The following is a 26,336-nucleotide window of genomic DNA, read 5'->3' on the forward strand; positions in this document are numbered from 1 at the left end:
TGTTAATTACTGATTAATTCAATTTCTTTAATAGACACAGGCCTATCCAAATTGTGTATTTCTTGTGTGAGTTTTGACAAACTGTCTTTCAAGGAATTGGTCGCTTTCATCTAGGCTATTAAATTTGTGGTCATAGAGTTGTTCATAATATTCATTTATTATTATTTTGATGTTCATAGGCTCTGTAGTGGTATCTCTGTTTATTTTTGATATTAGTAACTTATACCTTCTCTTTTTTTTTTTTTTAAAGATTTTATTGGTGAAGGGGAGCAGGACTTTATTGGGGAACAGTGTGTACTTCCAGGACTTTTTTCCAAGTCAAGTTGTCCTTTCAGTCTTAGTTGTGGAGGGCGCAGCTCAGCTCCAGGTCCAGTTGCCGTTGCTAGGGCAGCCCACCATCCCTTGCGGGAGTCGAACCGGCATCCTTGTGGTTGAGAGGACGCACTCCAACCAAATGAGCCATCTGGGAGGCAGCTCAGCTCAAGGTGCCGTGTTCAATTTTAGTTGCAGGGGGCGCTGCCCACCATCCCTTGCGGGAGTCGAGGAATTGAATTGGCAACCTTGCGGTTGAGAGCTCGTGCTCCAACCAACTGAGCCATCTGCGAGGCAGCTCAGCTCAAGGTGCTGTATTGAATCTTAGTTGCAGGGGGCGGAGCTCACCATCCCTTGCAGGACTTGAGGAGTTGAACCGGTAAACTTGTGGTTGAGAGCCCACTGGCCCATGTGGGAATCTCACCGGCAGCCTTCCGGGTTAGGAGCACGGAGCTCCAACGCTGGAGCCACCGGGCCGGCCCCCTTTCTCTCTTTTTTTCTTAGCCTGCCTAGAGGCTTATTAGTGTTATTGATCTTTTAAATGGTTTTGATCTTTTCAAGCTTTTGGTTTCATTACTTTATTAGTTTCCTGTTTTTATTTTTTATTGATTTCTGCGCTAATTTTTATTCTTTTTATTTTGGAAGAGAAAAAAAATTGGATTACTTTGGACTAATTTGCTCTTCTTTTTCTAGTTTCCTAAGATGGAAGCTTAGATTATTGATTCTACATCTTTCATCTGTCCTAATAAATTCATGTAATACCATAAGTTTCCTTCTAAGGATGCTTTTGCTGCATCCCCAAAAGTTTGATCAGTAGTATATTTATTTTCATTAAGTTCAAGTATTTAAAAATTTCTCTTGAGATTTCATCTTTGCAATTTCTTTCTTTTTTTTTTAATGTAGGCTTTTGTAGCTATAAATTTCCCCTGAGCACTGTTTTTACTGTATCCCTTATGTTTTGGTATGTTGTATTTTTGTTTTCATTCACATCAAAGTATTCTCTAATTTTTCCTTCTGATTTCTTTGACCCAGTGCTCAAGAGTTTATTGTTTAATTTCTACATATTTTTGTATTTTCCAAATTTTTTTCTGTTACAGATTTCAAGTTTCATTCCACTGTGGTCATTGAAGATACCTTGTGTGATTTAAATCTTTTTAAATGATTGAAAAATTGTTTTGTCATCTGACATATGGTCTATCCTAGAGAATGTTCCGTGTGCACTTGAGAAGAGTGTGTTATTCTGCTGTTGGTGGTAGAATGTTCTATATATGTTTGCTATATTTAGTTGTTTTATGGTGTTGCCCATATCTTCTATTTTCTTGTTTATCTTTTGTCTAATTGTTCTTTCCACTACTGAAAATGGAGTGTTGTAGTCTCCAGCTATTATTGTTGAACTATTTCTCCCTTCAATTCTGTCAGAGTTTGCTCCATCAATGTTGGGGCTCTATTGTTAGGTACATATATGTTTATAATTGTTATATCATTTTGATGTGGATTGCCCCTTTATTTTTATATAATGTCCTTTGTGTCTTGTAACATTTTTTTTCAACTACAGTTGACATTCATTATTATGTATTAGTTTCAGGGGTACAGCATAGTGGTTAGACATTTATATAATTTATGAAGTGATCCCCCCAATTAGTCTTGTACCCACTTGGCACTATGCATAGTTATTACAATATTATTGACTATATTCCCTATGCTGTACTTTACATCCCTGTGACTATTTTGTAACTATCAATCTGTGCTTCTTAATACCTTCACCTTTTCCACCCAACCCTCTATTCCCCCTCCCATGTGGTAACGATTAGTTTGTTGTCTGTATCTATGAGTCTGTTTCTGTTTTCTTTTTGTAACAATTTTTGTTTTAAAGTTTATTTTGTCTAATTTAAGTATAGCCTCCTCAGTTCTCTTTTGGTTAGCATTTGAATGAAATGTTTTTTTCTGTCAGTTCATTTTCACATTATTTATTTTTTTGGTTCTAAAGCGAGTTTGTTGTAGATAGCATTTGATTGTATTATATGGTTTTAATCCATTCAGCCAGTCTCTGCCTTTTTTTAAAGCTGTAACCTAGATCCTTGGCTGCCCTGTTTATGGTACCACCAGCTCTGACCTGCTCTGTCCCATCCAGCTTTTAGCATTTGGTGGTGCCTCTCGATGTTTAACATATGATGATGGAGACATTGGATTCTAGCCCCTGTGTGATTTTCATGTTGGGCCATTGGGAAAAGAAATCATTTGGAGTTGGAGAGGGGAGGGCAGAGATATGGGAAGGGAAGTCTTAAGTATCGTCATGATTGTCCCTTAGTGCACTAGATAAATTAATCCTGGGTTTGTTGCCTCATCTTTCATATTATTAATTTTTATGTCCCTAATATGTAGTGCTTTTGCTAGTCATAAAAATACGACCAAACTCCTCTTGGTAGGAATTGAAGACAACTGAGTCATTTGCTGCATGAAAATAGGTTCATTATTAAAGAGATGATTACAGAATGCCAAAAGTCCGTAGTCTCTCTTTTCGTGCTTTTGTTAATTCAAAATAACGTTGGTGAAATTCCAAAGGACAGTTGGCATGTTCAGAACACTATTCTACTTGGCTCCTTAATCATGAGGATGTCCTTGGCTCATTATTTTTTAGAGACGCTTCGGAGGGCTTTCATCCTTAAAGTTCTCTGGCATCACGTGTGCTGGGTTTAATTTGCTGCCTGAAGGTCATTTTGTGGGGAGATAAAACACAACTAATTACACTCTTTTTTTCTGTTTTCACCTTTGTTAGCATTTATTTTATGCTAAATTTACTCTTGGGCCATAAGTTTTTGTTTCTTCCGTTTGTTCTGGGATATCTTTTTCTTCTGTGTAGCCTCCTTTTCTGCTTTAGGAACAATCGGCTATTTTTTAGTGAGGATCGCCTCCCTCTGGCAGGAGAGCTCCTAATGCGTTAATCTGCCCGTGAGCTCTGTAACTTCTGTGCCACTTCCTGGGAGCTTTGTTCCCCTGAATGTGCTCAATGACCAAAGTCTACATGTAAACCCTTAAGTTCAGAATCACTCTCTGCATTTTTAAATATATACAGCAAAAATCAGCACTCTTTTTGGGCCACCAATCCTGTGTCCAGCGCTACTGGTTGTCCTGGGCACACCCAACAACGCCACCTTTGTAACGACGGACGGGCTCACAACGCTTCTGTAAAGTCACATCCTTCAGATACTTGGTGGCTTTTCAGATATGCATACCCTTGACGGCCAGGGCAGTTTCATGAGTGTTCTCAAAGTGAACGTGAAGATTTGAAACTCTTGGTTTGTATGATTTTGAGGGATTTTCTGGGTCAAGTGAATGGAGAATCATTTTCAGAGGTCACGTGAGGCTGATTACAGGAAAAGCCAACTAATTACACTCCTAAGTACATAAGCTGGCAGCAGGCACAGACCGAGCCAGCCAGTGCACTCCATGACCCTGACCAGAGCGCTTGCATCAAGGATGGGGACGTGGACCAAGTCAGGCCAGTGGGAGCCCCAGGGGTTATTCCTGGGTGATTGTCATTTGAGCAGTTCCAGAAAGAAAGGGACGGTGAAGCTCCTAGTGATTGGGGCCTCCATGTAGAGCCAAAGTAGATCCCACCCAGAAGTGTAGAGGCAAGAGATGGATTCTGGTGTCATCACTTAGGCCTTAAATCAAGCCCGTACTGAAGCTAACGCCATCTCTGGAGTTCAGTACATACAATTTTATTGTACCTGCTTAAACCAGTTTGTATTGTGCTTTTTGTCACTTGCAGCTGAAAGACAGATGGCATTCCTCTGAGCTAGTCTCTTCACTTGAAGTCTCACTATGGAGACGAAGTGACATGTCCAAGGCATCTCAGACCTATGGAGTGTAAAAGCAGGAGGTAGAAAACCAACACTGAATCAAATGCTGATTTTGTCACACTCTCCAGTCGAGTAATTGATCTGGCCACAGATACAGGGACATTTGTGGGTTAAGTACGAATGGAAATGTACAGCTTCTGAGGTTTGAGCCAACATGGAGGATGTTGAAATTTTCCTCATCAGATACACTAATTAAGCATGTTTATCATGAATAAAACATCTAAGGGTAATAGAGATTTTAAACTGCTTTACTCTCTCATACATCTTCCCTATTTCTACCCTCATCATTTACTATTTTCCTGGTGACAAATTTAAATAAAAATCCTATTCTTTTAATGGTTTTTTAATAATCAAAGCCTCCAGGGGTAGGAAAAGGCTTGCTGGCCAGGCTCTGTTTCTTCTACTGTGGGACTTGGCAGATGTCACCAATCTCCTGCTCTGGCCCTCACGGTGGCTGTCCCACCAAGGCCTATCATCGCTGTCTCCCGAATATGTTTGGGGACATTGGAGGGAATTTCTACTTCTCCGCCTCCCTGGTGAGAGGACCTGGGACTGCTCCTTGCTCAGGCTCCACACACGTGCACTTTTTATTTTGTTTTATTGGGGAAGGGGAACAGGACTTAATTGGGGAAAAGTGTGTACTTCCAAGCCTTTTTTTCCAAGTCAAGTTGTTGTCCTTTCAGTCTTAGTTGTGGAGGGCGCAGCTCAGCTCCAGGTCCAGTTGCTGCTTTCGAGTTGCAGGGGGCACAGCCCACCATCCCTTGCGGGAGTTGAACCAGCAACCTTGTGGTTGAGAGGACGCGCTCCAACCAACTGAGCCATCCGGGAGCTCAGCGGCAGCTCAGCTCAAGGTGCCGTGTTCAATCTTTAGTTGCAGGGGGCGGAGCCCACCATCCCTTGTGGGACTCCAGGAATTGAACTGGCAACCTTGTGGTTGAGAGCCCACTGGCCCATGTGGGAATCGAACTGGCAGCCTTCAGAGTTAGGAGCTCGGAGCTCCAACCACCTGAGCCGCCAGCCCAGCCCCGGTTCCCCCTTTCTTATGGACCCCAACACTTCTTTTTCCTGCTTCCTTCCTCCCTCTCGATGAGGGAACTTTTCCCATGTGTGCAGATTTTCCATGTGTCCTTTCTACACCCATCCCCTCAGGGCCTGGACTTTTGAAACTCGGGCTCTTTCTCCATGTTCTGAGGAACCTCCCTTCTCTGAGTCACTGAACACTGAATTCACAATACCTCTCTGAGGGGCCAGGGGAAAACGGGAACTGCTAGAGAGAAAAAACCCCTCCTCTACATATTTCAAGACTGCCGTGCTGCCTCCCAGAACCCCTTAGCAAACTCTGAACCAGTTATTTTCAGTAACTATGAGATGCTGTATGGATCTTTTCTATTTCCTCTCCAGCTTTAGAATTATCCATTTTCCCACAGAGTTCTGATTACTTTTATGAAGAGTGGTATCAGAAACCGATATCCGGATGCTAGTTATACTTGTTGCTACTGTTGGTTGGAAGGAGTTTTGTTTTTCAAATGAAGGTGAAATTTACATAACAAACCATGGTCCTTAACGATTGTCAATGGAACGGATGTAGTGGCATTTAGTGCATCCAGAATATTGTGCCAGCAGCACCACATCTACCTTGTTCCAAAACATTTCCTTCCATCACTCCGAACAACACCCCATACCTATTACGCAATTTCTCCTCCGTACTCCTGACAATCACCGCTTTGTATGGTATTCTGTTTCTATGGATTTAGCTATTCTCAATATTTTATATAAGCTGAATTGTACAATATGTGTTGTTTTGTGTATTGCTTCGTGCACTGAGCATAATCCTGAGACAGGGGCACAGCGTTTATGGTACCACCAGGCTCTGACCCGCTCTGTTCCATCCAGCTTTTAGCACTGGCCAGTGCCTCTCGGTGTTTAATGTGATGATGGGGATGTTGGATTCTAGCCCCTTGTGATTTTCATGTTGGGCCTTTAGGATAAGAAATCATTTGGAGTCGGAGAGGGGAGGGCAGAGATATGGGAAGGGAAGTCTTAATCATTGTCATGATTGTCCCTTAGTGCACTAGATAAATTAATCTTGGGTTTTGTTGCCTCATCATTCATATCACTAATTTTTGTATCTAATATGTAGTGCTCTTATTAGTCATGAACATACGACCAAACTCTTATTTGTAGGAATTGAAGACAACTGAGTCATTTGCTGCATGAAAATAGGTTCATTATTAAAGAGATGATTACAGAATGCCAAAAGTCCATAGTCTCGCTTTTCGTGCTTTTGTTAATTCAGAGTAACGTTGGTGAAATTCCAAAGGACAGTTGGCATGTTCAGAACACTATTCTACTTGGCTCCTTAATCATAAGGATGTCCTTGGCTCAATATTTTTTCAGAGAAGTTTCGGAGTGCTTTCATCCTGAAAGTTCTCTGGCATCACGTGTGCTGGGTTTAGTTTTCTGCCCGAAGGTCATTCTGTGGGGAGATAAAACACAACTCATTACACTCCTAAGTACATAAGCTGGCAGCAGGCACAGACCGAGCCAGCCAGTGCACTCCATGACCCTGACCAGAGCGCTTGCATCAAGGATGGGGACATGGACCAAGTCAGGCCAGTGGGAGCCCCAGGGGCTATTCCTGGGTGATTGTCATTTGAGCAGTTCCAGAAAGAAAGGGACGGTGAAGCTCCTAGTGATTGGGGCCTCCATGTAGAGCCAAAGTAGATCCCACCTAGAAGTATAGAGGCAAGAGATGGATTCTGGTGTCATCGTTGGGCCTTGAATCAAGCCACTGCCGAGCCTAACACCTTGTCTGGATGTTCAGTACCTCCATACAATTTTGTTGTTGTTTCCTAATCCGGTTGTGTTATGCTTTCTATCACCTGTTGCTGAAAGACAGGTGGCATTCATCTGATCCAATCTCTTGACTCAGGCTGACTTGGAGAGGCTAAGTGACCTGTCCAAGGTCACTCAGAGCTATGAGAGTAAGAGCAGGAGGTAGAAAACCAACACTGAATGAAATGCTGATTTTATCACACTCTCCGCTCTAGTACTTGATCTGGCCACAGATAGAGAGATTTGGGGCTAAGTAAAAATGGGAACGTACAGCTTCTGCGGTTTGAGCCAACATGAAGGAAGCTGATATTTGCCTGGTCAAATATACTTATTAAGCATGTTTCTCAAGAATGGGCCATTTAAGGGTGATAGAGATTTTAAACTTCTTTACTGTTTCATTCATCATCCCTAGTTTCATCCTCATCATTTTCCTGGTGACAGATTAAAATAAAAATCCCATCCTTTTAACTGTTTATCAGGAAGCAAGTTCTCCTTCACATTTCCTTTGGGTATCGGTTAGGTAGACGGGAAGAAGGGGGATATTTGAGTCAGGGTGGCAGAGGATGAGAGGTTCCAGCAGACATAAAGCGACACTGTGGATGAGTCAGGCACTTAGAGTGGAGATGTTTCCAAAGAAATGATTGAGGCATATTTAAAGAAGGCTGAGAGTCCTCCTGGGGACAGTACACAGATTACTTGGTTATATATGACCAAGAGTGTCTCAGTGTTAGGAGTTGTATGGTGATGAAAGGAACAGTAGGTAGTGTGTCTGCTTAGGAAAGAGTTGGGACATGGGATGGAGCTGTTAGGGCCGCCGGGAGCCAGGGAGCTGGCCCCATTGAGTACTCTGAAGATCGAAGTGCAGAGTGGGTTTAGTGCAAAGGGAAATATTTGTATTTCTCTCTTACCGATTTAATCAGTTTAACTTCGGCATTATTTAGAGAACTTGAGGTTATTCCCGGTGGAATATTCACTTGATTGAAAAATTCTGAAATGAAAAAGGGTCATCTTATGATACAAGTTGAAGGAAACAATGACAGGGCTGGGTTGTGTTAGCTACAGTCAACTGGAGGGATCTCTGGGGCAGCGTATAGCTCTAGGAGAGACTCCCTCTGCCCATTCAGTGGAGATACTTGAGTTAAGGCATTGTCTCTCTCAGTCTTTTGTGTGTGTGTGAGGGTGAGTTTGCAAGGATCAGAAGAGATCCCAGAACTAACTGGAAACCTGGTGGATATTCTGTGCACAAAGAATCGATACCAAGAGATATGCTTGTGTCTGCCCTCACTCCATTAAAACCAGAAGAAGTAGGCTCTGCTGTTTTGGTACCATTTGCACAATATGGAACCCCATTAGAGTTCATCATAGATATGTAAAGATGGCGTTTGGCACTGTCATCTCTTGATGGTCCTAAGGGTTATGACCTCAGGCTTTTGAATTTCCCTAGGTATCTGCATGACTAGGTGACCGTGGTCCGTCTCTCCTCTAAGTGGCATGATGCTTTTGTTCTAAAAATACCTATGGGGCTGGATTTCATTTGGATCTGTAGAACAGACATTTTGACTTGCTTTTCAGGTTTTGCCATCTCAAGATACTGAAGTCCCTATCTGAAAACAAAGAAGTGGTTCCTTGATCCAGACAGTGACACTGTGCTCGCTGCCATGACACATTCTGCAGTGTGGCTTCACACCCTGTACGTGTCTTGCGACACTGGCTCTTCTAGGTGTTCACATTACTAATGCCACATACCAATAATGTTAGACAGGAATTTCTTCATAACTGCAGACATCAGCTCTTGCGCCTCATCAATCTGGAAGAGATGGGAGGAACATTTTCATCAGTATATCTCCTAGTCCCCCAGCCAGTCCTCACATCAGGGGAAGCAGTCATGGGTGCCTCTGGATATGTGGGGTTTTTTCTAATGGAAGAAGTCTGTTAATGGACAAGGTTATATAGGGAGATGGATCTCAGCCTATCTCTCAGGCCTCTGATTCTTTGGAGATTTTCAAAGGGCCTTCAGCAGGTTTGAGTTCCTTAGGTGGCTCCCAACAAAGGTTTATTGGGTACTTGTTACGTTTCAGACAGTGTTGTAGGCACAGCTACGCAGCGGCATGCTGTCAGGACAACACTAAATTCAGTAATGGGGGGTTTGATGTTGCTGAATGCTTCCTCCGTGGTGTCCCATCCACGTTCCTCCTTGATGTGGTCCTCCATGCCGGTGCTCTGTTTCCTTCCTTCCTTTGCATTCCTCCCCTCATCAGGCCTCTGATTCCATGCTGCCGACTACCCTCCTCACATCTGTCCCTTCCACCTGGTGCACACTTTGGGTCTGCGGGCAACTCCTGCTCCTCCTTCGAGGCTGAGTGCAGGCAACGTTTTCTCATGAACCCACTCTGCCTCCCAGTTGGTCCTCCTCTACTCTGTCTTCTTCAGTTGACAGCTGTTTGCATACGTGTCAGTGTCCCTGTCAGGTAGGTAGTTACAGGAGGTCAGAGACCTGGCCTTCTGTGTTCCTTCCGCTGCACAGAGCCTGGCATGTCCCAGAGCTCCCTGGTAAAGATGAGCTGAAGGAACTCTCGGTTTGCAGTGACTCCCACGTTCTGCCTCTTGACTGACTCTCCCTTATCTCAGGGCCGACAAATGGGACACAGACAGTTCATCCATAGTCATGAGGTGGTTCACCTCTGGCTGCCCATCGTCTGCCCCCACCAACGTGTCAATCAATCTCTTAATGATTTACCTTATTTATTGTTTTAATCTCTGTCTTTCCACTTAAACTAGAGGGTCTCTCCTGGAGTCAGGGAGTTATATTTTTAGAGCCGGGCACACGGGGTACTCACTAAATGTCTGCAGGATGAAGGTATGAGCATGTGCAATGTCACAGGTTCAATGTGGGGCTGGTTGGTGACCCTTCTGTGAGTTTCCAGCTCTGTGCCTGGAGCCAGGTCCCTGCGTGCTACCCTCCCCCTCCCCACTTCCCTATCTCCTAGGCTCTCCTCTGGTGACCCAGGTGCTAGCTCCGTAGAATGTGGGTTGAAAACCTCTGATGGAGAAGGTGAGGCCGTGGGAGACTGGGTATGTAGTTGAGCAACTCCCATGAGCTGAGGCAAGATTAGAGTCTGGATCATCTTTTTACCCTTCCTGGTCCCCAAGACTTTCTGGTCCATCAGAATCAGCCATGGCATTAGGAAAACACAGACTTCAGGCCTTCATTCAGGTTATTGACTGAGTGTGGGACTGCAGCCATGGGCTTGGGGAGCTGATTTTAGGAGTTCCCCGGGAGGGCCTAGGCTTGGCACTTGCAGGTCTATTCCACATTGCATCTGTGATCTAGTCTAGCCTGTGTGACCTTTTCCTTTCCAGAGTCACTGTGTCGCTGAGTGTTTCGGTTTAAAATAATTTCTTGCATATCATAAATAAATATTTTTGAAAATCTAATCAACTTACAGTGTCAGGGGGTGTCATGCTGTGTTCAAAGCTGTCAGGAAAGAAAGTACAAGGAAAAATTACTTTCAAATAAAAAAATATTAACTAATTCTAAAATAGAGTTTACGTATTAGCTCAGTTACTTATTAAAGTCACTTATAAAATGTCAAAGGCATTTTAGAAGTAGGCTCTGCTGAGAAAGAGCAAAGTTAAGGTGAATGCAGTATGTAAGTAAAACTTTGTTCTGAGTTCCCTGTAATTATCCAAGTATTTCCCAAGGGCCTTTGTTCATTATCTTCTCATGTGACTTAATTGGGTTCTAGGTATTACTTCCTATACTGACAGCTGTCAAGAGGAGTTTGTAGTGCAGACAGTACCTCTCAATCTTGACGTCTACTTTCAGTTTGCCTTTTAAAATCTTGCACGTATAGGAGACGATTAGATTCTGCAGTAATACAAAACAAACGAGTTAAAAACAATACCTTGACCAGGCTACTCAGTACACATCTCAGAGTGTGATATGACCAACGAGGTCACAGGTCAGAGCTAGACACCCTGTTTATCTATTTTCCCCTGGCGGCTGAGCCCACCGGCCTGGTTGGTTTCCCTTGTCTTAGGGTCACCCAGGACTTCGTCCCTCAGTGTTGTGGTAGTAGCTCCCCCTTATCGAACACGCTTTTCCCCATGTAACCTTTGATCCTACTAGTTCCTCCTCCCAACTAAACCCTGATTTGTTTGTTACTCAGATCTCACCGTTTGTCCTGTGGCAAAGCTCTCACCATCTTTAGTCACGTTAACCCAATAAGTGTTTTGGACTTTGTTGTCCGGCTGGCTGGAGTAGACTATTCTGGCGAATTGTGTACCCAGGTCATTCATCTATTATAAAGAAATCATCGTTTAGAATGTGGAGAGGAGAGGATGAAGGACTGCAGCATGTTGCATTATGAGATATCCACACATCATTCAATTCATTTATTCAAATATTTCTTGATCCTGCAGTATGGGCTGTTCCCCTAGCTGGGTGCTGGCATGGCTGATAGAACCACACAGACAAGGTCTAATTCCAGACCTTGCTGTTTATCTCATTTCCTTGCTCCGAAGAACAGTGGTGCACATAACAGGTAAACTTTTACTTTTCTATTCTCATCCAGTTTAAAGTCCATTTCTTTCTATGCTCTAGTGGCAGACAGCTCTGTACATGATTAATCATTTTGGAAGACTCTGTTAAGGAAACATTGTACATTGCTCAACCCAGAGCCTGGCACATAGAAAGTACTCAGTGATTATTATTTTGTTATAACTCCTGCTACTATACTGCTACCACTGGGAACAAATGAATACCTCACAGTAGAAAAACCCAGTCCCTTGCTCATGCTGTGTGACTGTTGGTAAGTTGCCTGTCTCCGTTTGGTTATCTGTAAAATGGGAATAAGAATCCCTACTTCCCACATCTGTTGTGAGGATGAAATGTCATTAATTATGCAAAGACAACTGGCTTGTACCTGGCACCTAGAAGGCAGTCAGAAGACACTTGTCCTCCGATGCCCTTGTTCTCTGCTTTCCCCGATGTAAACACAGACCTACTCACATGATCATTAAAGGAAAATGTGTTTCCCGTTTCCTCACATTTGTCTCCGGAAGAATGTTCTGGGACCCACTTGCATTTCCGCCTGCCACACTTCGAGGTTGACAGACTAGGCTAAAGCACAGAGGAGCGTGGTCCCGGGGCCCACGCGGAGGACGCTTACCTGGATGGAGCTCTGCTTGGCGCTGTGAATGACGACTGCCCTGACCATTGTGCGGGATAGAGTTATGGAAACGTTGGCATTTTTAGGAATTGGAGGAAGGGGACTTCCAGGCATCGGGACTGCTTCCTTAAAAAAGGCCTAGGGGGAGAAAAATAGAAAAATCCTGTCAGCATGTGACGCTAACATCGATTTCAGTGCCTTTGGAGGCCCGGCTGACACGCTGCGGACTGAGGTGGCCCCGTGTGAGCGCTGCTGTGGATGACGTGACATGTGAAGAAGGGAAGAGGGATTCATATTTCTCTGAACTTTTCAAATTTCCTGCCATGTGGAGTTTGAATTTTATAAGCAGAGGGGAAAACGCATGTGAAGGAAGAGCAATTATTCAATGGAGGCCAGAATATCTATGAAAAGGTTTCATGGACAAGATGGCCCTTGAGCTTGACCAGGAGGTCCTTCCAGGTTGGGAGAACGTGTTTAAAAAGGTGGGAACTATGAGTTCATTTGTATACACAAATGCATACACATACACACCTTACTTGAAGCAACACTTAAGTTGGGGGATTCCCCTGAAAAATGAGGATTTGTGGCATCTCTTGAAAAATCAGAGGACTGGGGCCTGAGCCTCACAGGATGGCAGCTAATCAGAGGAAGAAGCAGCAGTGCTTCCTCCTTCACAAGGGGCTTCTGCTCTCCAGTCTCCACAAACCCCGCGACTACCCACAGAGGCTAGGGAGGTCTCCTGCTATTTGTTTTTCACGCTCATCAGTGGCCACACTGATATTTCTCCTTTTTTGTTGGCATACCTAACATCATTTTTGTTTTACTTTAAAAAATCAATAGTACTTTCATAAGCATTTCTGTATGCCATTACAATTTTTGAAAAATTTCTAATGATCTCGTACGTGGGTGAGTTATTTTCTTTTTGTTACTTCCTTTTTCCCCCTCCCTTCTCTCAGTGTTAATTCCTGTATTTCTTTGTCCTTAAATATACGTGCACTTAGGAGGCTTGTGCAGATGGATTCCCACAAGTGGGACTCATTAAGTGGGTCCAAAAACCTTCCATTTCTTCAGTACTCATCGTAGCCTACGTTTTGCATTCCCTGGTGGCTGGGATGGATGGGAGGAGTGAGTTAGTCCTGTTTATTTTCTTGCATATTATCCATCGAATGTCTAAACCTGTGTTGGCCACATCCTACTGGTCAAAAAGTGGTTGTCATTGTTGGAAAGCCTCTCAGGCAATGTACATTGGACTTAAATGGAAGGGAAAACATGGCAGGTGCTCAGGTGTTGGGGTGGAAGCCTGGGAGAGTCACCCCAGCCTTGGGATCTGAGAAGGGAGGAAGGCTGGTTTGTCATGTTATTGAGTCTATTTTATGAGTTCGGGGAGGTTCTCGGGCTTCCTACAGAATTTTATCATAAGAATAATGAGCACTTACGCAGTAGAGGATGGAAAGACCTTGTGCAGATGTCCGGAAACTTTTAATATGGTACGTGAACAAGCCAGTAGCTGCAGGTGAGAAGAGAGGGAGAGCATGAAGCGATCCCTACAGACTCCCGATGGGTGTTGTGCCCGGGTTCTCTGCCTGCTCTGCCCTCCAGAGCGAGGACCAGTGCGGCCCCCTCCCTTTCCCTCCGTCCCAGGCAGAAAGCTGGTGCCACACTGGCTTCTTTTCATGCATCTGTGACGAGGCTGCTAGGAGGAAGGTGACATGAGGACTCAGCTCTGTCCCTGATGTGCCAAAACGTCCAGGGGTAGGAAAAGGCTTGCTGGCCAGGCTCTGTTTCTTCTACTCTGGGACTTGGCAGATGTCACCAAGCTCCTGCTCTGGCCCTCACGGCGGCTGTCCCACCAAGGCCTATCATCCCTGTCTCCCGGATATGTTTGGGGACATTGGAGGGAATTTCTGCTTGTCCGCCTCCCTGGTGAGAGGACCTGGGACTGCTCCTTGCTCAGGCTCCACGCACGTGTACACTTGGTAAAACAGTTGGCACTGGGAGCTACCACGGAACTCCTAAGGGGTTTTGTCCTATGAGGTCCTGCATAATGAGTCACAGCGATTTGGAGAGGCAGGTGAGTTGGCACATTTTCTGCCCTGAGTGTGGCGAGGGGAGTTTGTTGGGCACTTGGAGGTTCACAGTGTTGCAGCTCACAGCCCCATCCTCTTCTGTGTGTCACCCAGCGGGGTCCCAAAGGAGGCGTAACTATCTCCCTCCATTGACCTGGGCAGCCCCCAAGGGGGCAGGTGTTTGTACTCACAGCTCTTGCATTCGTTGAAATCGCTGAAATCAATGTCACATGATTTTGATTTTTTTATCTGTGAATTAAGCACGAGTTAGCTTTGCGGAGGAAATGGCAGCAGGGTCATCCACCTCCTCTTCTCCTTCCCTGTGCTCCTTCCCTTCCCCCGGTCCTATTTCCCGGCCTTCTTCTTGGCCGAACTCCTCTTCTCCCTCCCGCCTGCCTGAGGCATTCTCCTATCCTGCTGCTGGTGTCTTTTGGCTCAGAGGGGCTGCTGCTTCCCCTAGGTTCCTACTTCTGAAGGCTGATGTCTCCTTCCCAGGTCTCTCCCAGCGTCAGGCCCTATCTGAGGAAAGGCCTTCTTCCTCTCCTCCCCCAATGACATAGACTTCTGTGGTGGTGCAACCCCCTCTCCCTCGCCTTCCCGTGACTTACATTCTCATTCATGTCAACCGTCAACACTTCAGAAACGATGTCATCTAAGGGCAGAGAGACAGGCAAAGCATCTGTGACCCTGGGAAAGAATCGTGTGGAGAGCCGTGTTATCCTTGCATTTCCGGATTTTGCCCAGACATTGACAATAACCCATCCATTGACGATACAGCTTCAGTATGTCCTGCAGCTCAAATTTTGTAAACACCTGAGACCTTTCACCTTCAGTTTTAGTCATTAAGGAAGATGCAAGGATACCTGGGAAAATGACTAATACAGACATCTGACCCAGCAATCCCCCACGGAGGAATTTACCCTTCGGATACCGTGCACTTTGGTGATCAGACTAGTCTAGGACCTTCCTAATTGAAGTAGGGCACAAAAGTTAATAATTGGACAAAATATTATTCTTTGATAAGGACTATTAAAAAAATTGTACTACATCATCATAATGCAGTATTGGGCAGAATTAAAATAAGAAGAAGCTATTTACATACTGATGCAACAGATTCCAAGCAATGTTTTCTATGTGAAATAATAGGACTGCAGACAAGAGTACATATATCTGCCCGTTTCTGGATGTGTATTCGTACCTGCAAATTTGCATATGCATATGCAAGTAATATCTCTAGAAACCAACTGAAGGGTCTGGATTCATTGGTTGCTTCCAGGGATAATTAGCCAGCTGGTGTACATGGGTGGGAGGGAGACTCACTCTATGGCTTTTTGTATCTTTTGAATTTTGATCCAGGGGAATGTATTGCGTATACCAAAAACTAGGTCAAAGTACAAAAGTATGCTTAGCGGGCAGCATGCAGACAGGTGAAGGAAGGCTGTTCTGAAACACACTGGGCCGTTCCCAAGCAGAGACCCCTCTCTGGGCCTCAGTTTCTTGATCATTCAGACCACTGGGTTGGCTGCGCTCATCTCTGAGGGTATCCCTGTGTACCAGTGGGGACATCCTGGCACACAGGCAAGCTGGTGCAGAAGCGAGAAGAATGGTCTCACGTACGCCTTCACCAAAAGGAGGTTCACTTCCTTGACCCTGATGTCCTTGTCCTGGACTCGGAGGTTGACGCATTGGGCATTGTTTGTGGAAATTCCAATTTTCAGAGTCACATCCGAATTCACTTGAAATCCCAGTATGCTGAGTACAGCTCCTAGCAGGCTGTGGAGAGCAAGATACAGGTGAGACCAGACCTGGCTGCAAGAAGTTGCTCAGCCAATGCGATAGGTACTTTGTGAGTCAGCCTCAGGTATTTGTCCAGGTTATTGGAGAGACGGAAAGTGTGGTGCTTTCCAGTGAGCATACCCAAGGTTGGTGGTGCCCTGGACACAGGATTCAGAGCCTGGCTCACGGGAGGGAAGAATTCCATACACATTGGAAACTCACTCTCCTGACCAGGCTTCAGAGGAACTTGTCTTTTGTTGGTGGCACCAGGCCGACAAGAACTAGATGCCCATTACAGGTTCACTTTTGTGCCCAGGACCTCCAGCTTTCTGTTGTGGGTGAGATAGCATAAGAAAACCCACCGTTTGCCAGAGCATGGCCTTGTTAAGGGTGGATGTTCTGCAGAAGACAAAGTCTCTTTGTGACGCTGCTCATTGTAGTGGTCACAAACATGGGTTCTGGAGGCAAAATGCCTGGATTCAAATCCTATCCCTGCCATTTTCAGCTGTGTGACTCTGAGTAAGGCTTATAACCGGTTGCTAGTCTCATCTGATTTCCCAGTCGTGAACAGGACTGCTCTCCTGATGAGGCTGTCAGGAGGCTTCAGGGCGTTCACTGTCTGAGTGAAGCCCCTGGGGGAGCTTGGTCATGGGGTATCCGTGCTGTGTGTGTTAGTGCAAGAAGTGTTCTTCTCCCCAGTGTGGATTCCTGCCCCTCCCATGGCCTCCGTGTGCCCTGGGCTATACTGTTAGCCTGTTCCTCCCTGGCTGTTGACTCTCCCTGAGGACGGGGACCACCTTTCGTCCTGCCTCTGTGCCCAGCGAGGCATCTGGTACAGAGTGATATTCACTAATACCTGTTAGGTGGATGAATGAACGTGTGCATGCATGCGTGCTTAAATCTGTGGCTTCCTTAGGGCAGTTACTCATCTCTGCCTCCCCCCACTGCCCAGGACAGTGTTTGTAAAGAGTGGGATGATTCTCCTTGGAGGGTCCAGATTATTGGGAAGGTTCATTTCCCCTAACACCAGTGCCGACAGTACAAGATGCATTCTGTGTGGTTTCTCTCTCCACGGGCCATGTGCATAATGTGCATATTTCATGGAATCTGGCTTTCTGGCTTTGCTTACACTCCTTGTGGGTGGGTCATTGTCCTGCCTGCTCCTCTGGGCTGGGGGAGAAGGGCATCTGTCCTGCTGCCTAATTTACCCATCCTGACACATCCTGCCTTACTCTGTCTTGTCTCTGCCTGGCACTGGTCACTGGATATTAAGGGCCTGGTCCAGGCCCACACAGGTGACTGATTTGGAGACAGGCTCACCCTTTTCCAGCTACGAAGGCGGTAGTCGTGGCTTGGACGAGGATCCCATCACCGGTCATGGTCAACTTCATGTTCTCCACAGTTGCTTTTTGAACCTCTAATCTGCAAAGTGACAGCATCCAGGTTAGTCCTGGCTCAAGGAATCAGCCTGGGCAGCAGAGAGATGCCTTTGAAGCAGCCAATTACCAATCTACCAACCCACCCATCTCCTGGACTCCCCAGTCCCCTTACCCGCCCAGTTCTTTAAACTCAAGAAGTCTTGTTCCTATTTCCCCCGAAAGGGCAGAGTTTCAGCACAGAGCTGGAATACTGCTTTGTGAAAACATGGTGGTCCCTTTGCATGCGATTGTGGGAGGTTGAACTTTGGCGCTCCCCAAGCAGCAGCTTTCTCGGATGCCATACCTTAGGGTCAGGAAGCACTTACCCTATCAGGAGATCTTTCAGGTCAATATTTCCCAGCCCACCTAAGAGCCCATCCGTGGTGCCAGCTGGCACCACACTCTCCAGCACGCCCTTGGTGGACTCTATGAGCTCGCCGACTTTGTTGCCCACGGCGCTCAGGGGCTGGAGGAGACTGGAGCCACGAGAAGCGTTGTCGTCAGGGCCCTGTCCATCGTTGGGTGTTATGCTGTTCAGGATCCCTTGGGCCTGGGGTAGCAGGTTAGTGACACCAGTGGCTTCTGAGAGTGGCGACTGTGGGGAATTTGAGGACTTGCTGCTACTCCCCTTGCCCAGGATACCACCAAGGCCACCACCGCCGAGGATATCGAGGGAGGAAGTGATATCTAACAAAGACAGCAGGTCCAAGTCGGTCACTGTCTCCAGCACTGTCCCAAGCAAACCGGCCAGATCCACCTCCGCACACATTAGCATCTTCTCGATCTGTGGGGGCACGGTGGCATTTAGATCTGAAAAGTACAAGAGACACGTTCCTTGGGTAGCTGCCCAGCTGGTCCAGCCAGGGGAGCCTTCCCAGCTGGAGAGCCGGCCCCATGGAATTGTGGGGCCAATAGGCACTGTTTATCGTGCCTCCTGAAAATAGGAATCCCTGCTTTTGTCAACGCTGAAGACAGCCTGGCTTTACAGAAATATACCTGCCCCCTGTTAAGAGTTAACCCTTATTCACACCCACCTGAGACCAGTCTGATTTTGAGTATATGACTTGGGCATGGAATGAAAGGACCTTGGTTAGCTTTTGAGCCCAGTAGCCGAGAATATAATATAATCTAGACCGTGCCCTTTGAAGGCTGAGTCTGAGCCTCTGCACCTATCCAGGGGTGCGTGACAGGGTCTGCAGCATGGCTCATTGGTCACGATGAAGAAAGTGATTGGCGTTTTAAGTGCAGAGTAGGACAGAAGGCAGCTGCTGGATATGGTGGAGGAGCAGACATATGTGGACTTTCCTGTTCTCCATCCGTTTGATTCTGTGCAAATCCCTTCCTTTCTCTGGCCTCATTTTCCCCTCGTGGGTGCTTGGGAGGACCTGCCACCTTTGACAAGTGGCCTCTACTAGAACTACACCAGCTCTCATGCTCCTGCAGCGTTGTTATCATCAGGGTACAGGAGGTGCTCAGCGGGGCCTTACCCCACACTGGAGAGAAGCAAGTCCGGAGAAGTGGGACCCCAGAAGATAGGGTGGGGGGCGGGAAGGAGGCTGAAGGGCCAGGTAGCAGAGCTGTGCCATCACAGGGTCTTATGCTATCATGGCGCTTTTGACGTCCTGAGGAAGGAGCTCAGAAGAGGAGCTGTCACCTGTGGATGGTGGTCCGCCTTGGCTGCCTCAGCCGAGAAGTGAATTGGACCGTGGACAACATCCTGGCCCAGTAGAGCAGCAGGAGGAAAAGTCCACTGGTTCCAGCCCCTGTTGAGTCACGACTTTTGGAGCTTTGCTGCTTCTTCCCATGCCCAGGACTCTGTGCGCTGGGAGCCTTTGCCTGTGTAGGGCGGTGAGGACGCACCCCCCTCCCTGGCTTATGCCCTAGAGAATCCGTTGCACATGTGAGCCTGGAGACCCGCACAAGAGTGTTTAGTCAGCACTGTTCGGAGTAGCACACAGCTGGGCAGACAGAACATTGAGAGACGTGGAAATCGTGCAGGATTCATCAGGTTGACTATCACAGTGAAAACAAATGGACAAACACTTCCCATTACAATGTGGATGAAACACAGAAGTATGAGAGATAATGTAAGCAGGCCACCTGTTAGAAAGGAGTAGCCATATGGCATAAAATAGAAATAAATGGCAAGGGAGAAATACTCAGGCCAGAGGCGTCCCCTGGAGGGGAGGCAGAGAGGAAGGGGAAGGGATATGCAGCCCCGTAGGCGTCTAGGGGCCTTCAGCCCCATGGCAGGATATTAGTTTTTATTCTAGATGTTCGGTGCAAAGGTGTTTGCTGTAGATATCTTTTCAGTTTTTAAATAAACTGCCACCACCACCAAATCACCGCTTGATGGGTACGCAGCTTGCTGTAGTACCAGTGTCTGAACTTTTCTGTATATTTGAAGTGTTTTGTAATAAGGCGGGATGGTTAGAAAAGTGGAACACGTGTTCCAGAAGAGGTTAAACGTGGTGGGTGTGCTGTGGGGCTGGGAAGTATGGTCACTAGGCAGGCGCCGAGTCACCCTCTGTCACCTGTCCTGTCATCCTGGAGGCAGACCTAGGCCATGGCTGCAGAATGACTTTAAGGGGAGCTCTGAGGCCCTCCCTGCTGGTGTTTGTTTGCTGATGGGTCTGTTCCCTTTTTGTTCCCCATAGGGAGTCACTTCTCTGCCAAGACTTAGAAAACCTGACTCCTCTGCCCTTAGGCCTGGGAGATGGTGGAGGACAGAATTCCACATCTTAAAGAGGAAGCTGAGACTGAGGAAGGACTGAGAAGGAAGCTTGGACAGCCCGAATCTGATCAAGAGGTTTAGAGGTGGACTTGGGTTTATTATTCTGTGGCTCCTGGTCCACCAGGTTGATGCTTTAAGCACCTGTGGTTGTCTGGGATGAGCTCGGGGCCCAGACACCCACGGGTGCCTAAAGTGAGATGCTGTGAGGTGTCCTGGCACAGTGGACCGGTGATAAGAGACATCTAAAAGGCAGGTAACCAGAGAGGTTGCTGGACCCACGGGGTTGCTTTGACCAGCGTACCCAACGTGTGGTCCGTGGACAAGCAGCCTCTGCATCGTCTTGGCTGTTACTAGAGTCCAGGTTTTCTGGTGCTTTGTGGTCCTGCTGCACTGGAATGTGTGGGAGAGGGGGCCCGGCAGCTGGTTTGTTAACTAGCTCCCGAGGTGATGCCAATACCAACTCCTCTTTGAGACCACTTGTTCAGAAAGCATATCTAGCCTTGGCTTTGGCAATGAGAAGCAAGTGTGAGGAGGTGGGAAGTCAGAGGTGTACAGGTGAAACAGTTCTTACTTACAGTCACGGAGTTTGTCACCAGACATGAAATATCTTGCCATAGGGTAACACTCGCGCTTTTGAGGCTGAGGTCGGTTTTCTGCGGTACGGGCGGCTCTTCGAACTGTTGGATAGTTGTAGACATTTCTGCGTCTGACTGGTAGATTACCGACAGGAAGTTGTTGCAGCACTGGAGGAGGGCTCAGCAGGTCAAGCGCTTCCGCCTGGAGGGCCAGTATGGTGGCCAGGGCCCAGAGGGTTCGCATCTCGGCACCAATATCTGCAAAGGAAGGCTTCGTCAGATACCACGTTTCGAATGGACCATAGGGCTGCCAGTTGGTCTGTATTGGATGTACATACAAGATCCTAGGTTTGTAGGAGGGTGCCATTCTCATTGTAGGTATTCTGGTCTGCATAGTGTATTCATGAGACAAGGTTACAGAACGTGGTAGTCAAGGTCTGGAGGAAGGTCCTGTGTTTCACCTTTGCATAAAGGTGTCTGTGGGCTGGTGGCACCTTTGAGTGCAGGCCAAGCCCTGGCTGTCGGCCTTACCTGTAGGGTCCCACCTGCCTGCCAGAATTCTTGACTCAACAGCCTTGGAGCGGTGTGAGTCACCATCTGGGGAATCGGAGAGGTTTGAACGATTCAACTACCAGTGTTACGTGTCCTGTGGTGGTCAAGGTCTCTGCCTGCTTCCGGCCAGATTATATATAGCAATGTCCTTGTTGGCGTGAGCTTACCCCGTGCCCGTCCCTTTGTGGAGTATATCAGCTGCTTTAAGTTCTGCACAACCCTGGGAGGAAAGGCCTATGGGTCCTCATTGTTCAGGGGGAGAAACTCGGGGTACAGAGCTGCAGTGGTGTTCATCTGTGCCCATTGTTGAGCCCCCCCGCTAGTAGTTTTGCCTGGTCAGGACTACCACCTGATCACCCAGGCTCAGGCCTGGCATCCTCCACCCCTTTGGTCATTGGGCCGCCTGGCATTTTAGGTCAGTGTGGAGAGGCCAGAATCATCTCCCTGTGGCGTGACAGTCTCAGGGCTACTCTGTCCTTTTAGGCCCGTTCTCAGGTTCCGGGAGAGCGCTGGCCTGGTCCAATCGGCATCGATCGTTTTCACTACTGTATTAATAGTCGGCGTAAAGCAGACACCCTGTGTGTGGAGTCAATGATTGAGTTGACCAGGTCACCCTGTTCTGTGGCCCCTTCCGTGTGCAGTGCACTGGCTGGTCCACCTGACCAGAGAGGCCATATGGCCTCTTCCTTTGGCTGCGGCTGAGCAGCCATAGCTGATGTGATTGTGTAAGTTGTGTAAGTCTCAGCTCTACTTCTGTGAGTCGGGAAGTTTCCTTCCATGGCTACTTCTGGAGCACTGGTCAGTATTCATACTGGTTAGTGTACTACCCTGTGCGACCTCTCATCCACTCCTCCCGGCAGATCCAGGCCTACATAGTATTATTAGCCCTCTTTGCAGCTGGGGAGCCTCAGCCCCAGCAAGCAGGCAGAGAGCTGGGTTCACACCCGGGCAGGAAGGCCCCCTTTGACTCTGAGCTCAGCTGTGTGACTCAGTGGAGATCACTTCCTTTTCTGGTGTCAGGTTCCTCCCTTTTCACGATTCTCTAAGTCTTTCTGTCTCTAACATTTTGGGTAACATGGAGCTTTGTGTCTTAGGGCATTTTCCCTCAGTGAAGCAAGTGGACCCTGGAGTTCCTCTCTGTTTGCCCATCTTCCCCAGACACGTTTTATAAAAGCAGGCTTGTCGGCCTTTGTACTTGCCATGGGTTGGTGGGCACTGTCCACATCACCTGCCTGCCATTTACCAAGACCATGAGAAGAGCCACCATTGCGGAAATGTTGGGAGGAATGTAATCGGAAACCAAGGATAATTCCTCACATTAAATAAACTGAATACATTAGGCTTTATGAAGAGAAAATCATCACATTTCCATTATTTTTCTTCTGTTACCCTCATCTGTGAGAAATTGCATTTAGTGTCTCAGGTGACATGTAAGTGTCCTGTGAGGAAAACTAATGTGCTCTCTGTGCCTCTGTGCCTGTGACTGATTTGATGGCAATATCGTTAGACATTATCTTGTTGGGGCCCTTGGAGAATCCCAGCTACAAATGTTCGTTTCCTATTAATAAAAGCTGTTGCGTAACTGGCGATTGTCACACTTATCGTGCTCGGCAGCGTGCTGTGCGTTTCAGCAGGGGCAGTGCATGTCTGAAGCGATTCTAAAGGCAAAACCCTAGTTTTTCGTCCTTTGATGAACCGTCCTATGCCTGTTTTGAGCTCCGCATTTCGACCTGTTCTTTTGTGAGTTTGCTTCAGCGAGTTCTTACCTTGCGCAGTGTCGATGGGTCGGTGTTGATGGGCGAATGTTTTCGGAAGCTGTCTCTCCTCCTGCTCTTCCTCGGAACTGACCGAGGGCAAGCTGCGCCCCACTTTTATAGACCAGTGTCTCTGAGGAAAGTGATGAGACCTGAAGGGACGCGTTCAAGTGTGCTGATAAGGGTGGTGTGAGACAGGCTCGTGTCCAAGATCCACACCTGCTAACGGCTGTGACATTTGTTCAGTGTCTGATTTCTGAGAGACGTTCAGGGTGCCTGGGATTTTCCATAGGGGCAGCCAGGGCACGTGTCTGTCCCCTTCGTATCTTAAACCTGTACAGGCCTGTTATCTTTGAGCCATGTGAGTGCTGTGAATGGCAGAGGAGCGGGATCTGTGAGGCTCCAGGTGGCAAGCCTCTGAGAGCCCTTTAAGGTGCCAGCACTGTGCCCTGTTCATAGTGGGCACTCTGCACTGATGAGTAACACTAAGGTGGGGTCAGGGAGAAGCATGGAGTCCCTTTGGACAGGAGTTTAGGGATGTTCTCTCTGTGAAGTGACATTTTATATCAGATGCGTGTGATGTGAAGTATCCAAACATGCACAGATTCAGGAGTCAAGTGATGGCTGCAGGAGGATTGCAAAGTACAGTGTCAGGTGGGCGAGAGCACGAATGCAGGCCTGGGTTTTTTGTTTTGTTTTGTTTTTTGTTTTTAAAAATATTTTATTGGGGAAGGGGAATCGGACATTATTGGAGAACAGTGTGTACTTCCAGGACTTTTTTCCAAGTCAAGTTGTTGTTCTTTCAATCTTAGTTGTGGAGGGCGCAGCTCAGCTCCAGGTCCAGTTTCTGTTGCTAGTTGCAGGGGCCACAGTTCACCATCCCTTGTGGGACTCGAGGAATCGAACTGGCAACCTTGTTGTTGAGAGCCCACTGGTCCATGTGGGAATCGAATCGGGAGGCTTCGGAGTTAGGATCATGGAGCTCTAACAGCCTGAGCCTCCGGGCCGACCCCAGGCCTGGGGCTTTTAATCATGGTTGTTAGAAAGTGTGCTCAGCCCTCTTTCTTATTCCTGATTGCCTGTGGAATGAGACTTGGTTTCATATGTGCGCCATTTTTCAATTTATATTTTAGAAATTTCAATCTCTATGCCAGACTTTCTCTCAGCTGTCACTTATAGAATGACTCCCCAAATTCTAGAGCCTATTCTCTGCGCCTCAGGCTTTCCCCCTATTTAAGACCAGGATATTCCAACGTCATCTGTTCAGTTCCTAGCACTGGAAGGCTTATGATTTTATACGCCTGTCATGATCTTGCTGTGTGGTGTTCTCACAGCTTTACAAAGCAGGAGTGTGGGAGCAGGAGATGATTTTTACTAAGAGGGTGGTCATGTCTGCCTTTGCTCACCTGACATGGGGGAGATTTGGTGGGACCCTGCCTTCAGGAGGCTCAGCATGTAAGCTGCCGGGCCCTCTCCAACCCCAGTGCGGTTCTCATGCTGTGAACTCAAGTATAGTTCCAGCTGCCAAAGGGCTTTGCTGCCATGTCAGATGCATGGAATAAATGACAGTTGACCTTTTCTCTGAGGGCTGAACTGAGAGTTTTACACATGGTGATAAGTCGAAGACAAACCCAGTTTTCTTGGGCCTTGTTTTACTTGGACATTTGAAGAAAATTAAGTAATTGTTTAGTTGAAATTGTGATACCCATTAGTGGGTGTGGACCTTGATTTAAGTGCCGCTAATGGTTTCTCTGGACCCAAAGAACGAACCTAACTGGAAAATAGGGAAGGGGCATATCCGGGATGCAGACTTTGATGGCCCCTTCCAGCTTCCGGGTTTTTTGTCTGTCTCTTTTCTTCAACTTCAGGAGGTGGGGCGGCCATTGAATTCTGTTAATCCAGGACCCACGCAGGCAGTTTCTCAGAGGGTGGCTTAGCAGGCTGAGCAATATGGCTAGCTTGTTCTCATGCCCTAAGTGATTTCTCCTGCCGACTCTTGAAAGCGAGGGCCCTTTGAAGGCTGGCCAAGGCTTGGCTGGGATCACAGTTGCAGGTGATAAGGCAGATCATGATTCCTAATGGCCTCTGTGTGAAGATGTCACATTAGCCCCTGTGGGTATCCTAGTGACGGAAACACCAGGATTTTGCCCTTTCATGGGTGTTTCTTTAGTGACATACACACACGTGTGTACACATTTGTACTTTTATTTGTGTATATGCTTGTCTGTGTCTATCTAGTTTTCTCCCACCAACCCCGTTCTTCCCCTGCCATAGGGGAGGAAAGGCCAGAGGCAGCATCTGACACAGACTCACTCTCCCACCTGGAGCAGCTCCCTTAACAGGGGGAGGCTCTTCCCCGAGAGCAGGTCCCTGACCAGCGACAGGTCAAGCCCACTGTTCTTCTTGGAGAGGACTTTCCTTACGAAGGGCAGATGGTCCAGGATGGCGACACCTTCACTTGTGGCACCCGGAACAGGTATCCTGGCCCTGCGGTCCAGAATGTGTGCTTCGAAAACAAGTCTGAAATGTCTGCAGACACAAGCCCTTCCTCAGCGTGGGGCTGACTCTCCATTCAGTCGTGCAACAAATGCCCGCTAGCACCTGCTCTGAATCAGCAAGTTAGGCAGTCACTTAGCAACAAGTCTTAAGTGCTTCTCTCCTCTGGGCTCCTGCCCTCAGAGTGTACCTTCTAGTGGGGGAGACAGGCAACAACTGAGCACTCAGATAAGCAAACATGACAATTTTTGAAAGGGACGAGTGCTACAAAGAAAATAAAGTGGCCAGGGAGACCCTCTCTGAGAAAGAGGCATTTGAGCTGAGACCTGAATAAAGTGAAGAAATCCACTATTGTAAGATCTGGGGAGACAGCAATGTAGGGAGAGGAAACAGCATGTGCAAAGGCCCTGAGGTGGTAATGAGTCCAATGAGTTTATGAAACAGACCAATGAGGTAGGACTATGGTACATGGGGCACAACAGGGAGCTCACAGCCAAAGGTTAAGAAGAGGGACAGATAAATAGATAGAACAAGTACAATACACTTGGATAAGGCCAGAGACAAGGCTTCGCCAAAGGGTTGTGGGAGTCCAGAGGAAGGAGATTCCTTTTACTTGGGGAAATTGGGAGGGATTCCCATCAGAGACACTATTAGAGCTTTGCCTTAAAGAATGACTCAGAATTCACCATGTTGAGAAGAAGGGAAAGAGCACAGTAGGCAGAAGGAACAACACAAGCAACGGAAGGAGGCTGGGAAGTCTGTGGGGGTGGTCAGGGCAGGTGGT

General features: G+C 47.2%; 1 protein-coding gene across 1 annotated transcript; it reads right to left on the reverse strand.

The window, feature by feature from the left end:
- Positions 1-6,396: 6,396 nt before the first annotated feature.
- LOC109436992 (vomeromodulin-like) lies at positions 6,397-25,179 on the reverse strand. Its single transcript, XM_019715875.3, has 15 exons — positions 23,069-25,179; positions 20,751-21,008; positions 17,768-18,251; positions 17,344-17,445; positions 15,865-16,020; positions 14,856-14,934; positions 14,439-14,496; positions 13,618-13,688; positions 12,182-12,319; positions 11,187-11,309; positions 10,811-10,878; positions 10,455-10,485; positions 8,757-8,817; positions 7,919-7,998; positions 6,397-6,651 (listed from the first exon to the last, which is right to left on the reverse strand). Exons 2-15 carry the CDS (start codon positions 20,992-20,994, stop codon positions 6,628-6,630), a joined length of 1,719 nt encoding a protein of 572 aa, XP_019571434.3. The 5' UTR covers positions 20,995-21,008; positions 23,069-25,179; the 3' UTR covers positions 6,397-6,627.
- Between the last annotated feature and the right edge of the window lie 1,157 nt (positions 25,180-26,336).

The sequence above is a fragment of the Rhinolophus sinicus genome, chromosome 13, assembly GCF_057876585.1.
Source record: "Rhinolophus sinicus isolate RSI-liver-muscle chromosome 13, RSI-T2T, whole genome shotgun sequence".
Lineage (NCBI taxonomy): Eukaryota > Metazoa > Chordata > Mammalia > Chiroptera > Rhinolophidae > Rhinolophus > Rhinolophus sinicus.

Coding starts and splice junctions, on each gene's coding strand:
- LOC109436992 (XM_019715875.3), bottom strand. CDS start 20,994: ATGCGAACCCTCTGGGCCCTGGCCACCATACTGGCCCTCCAGGCGGAA. Junction 10,486..10,810: donor GTAGACGTCAAGATTGAGAG/GTACTGTCTGCA, acceptor CTTTCCTGACAG/CTTTGAACACAGCATGACAC. Junction 7,999..8,756: donor ATTCCTGTCTAACATTATTG/GTATGTGGCATT, acceptor TTTTCATTTCAG/AATTTTTCAATCAAGTGAAT.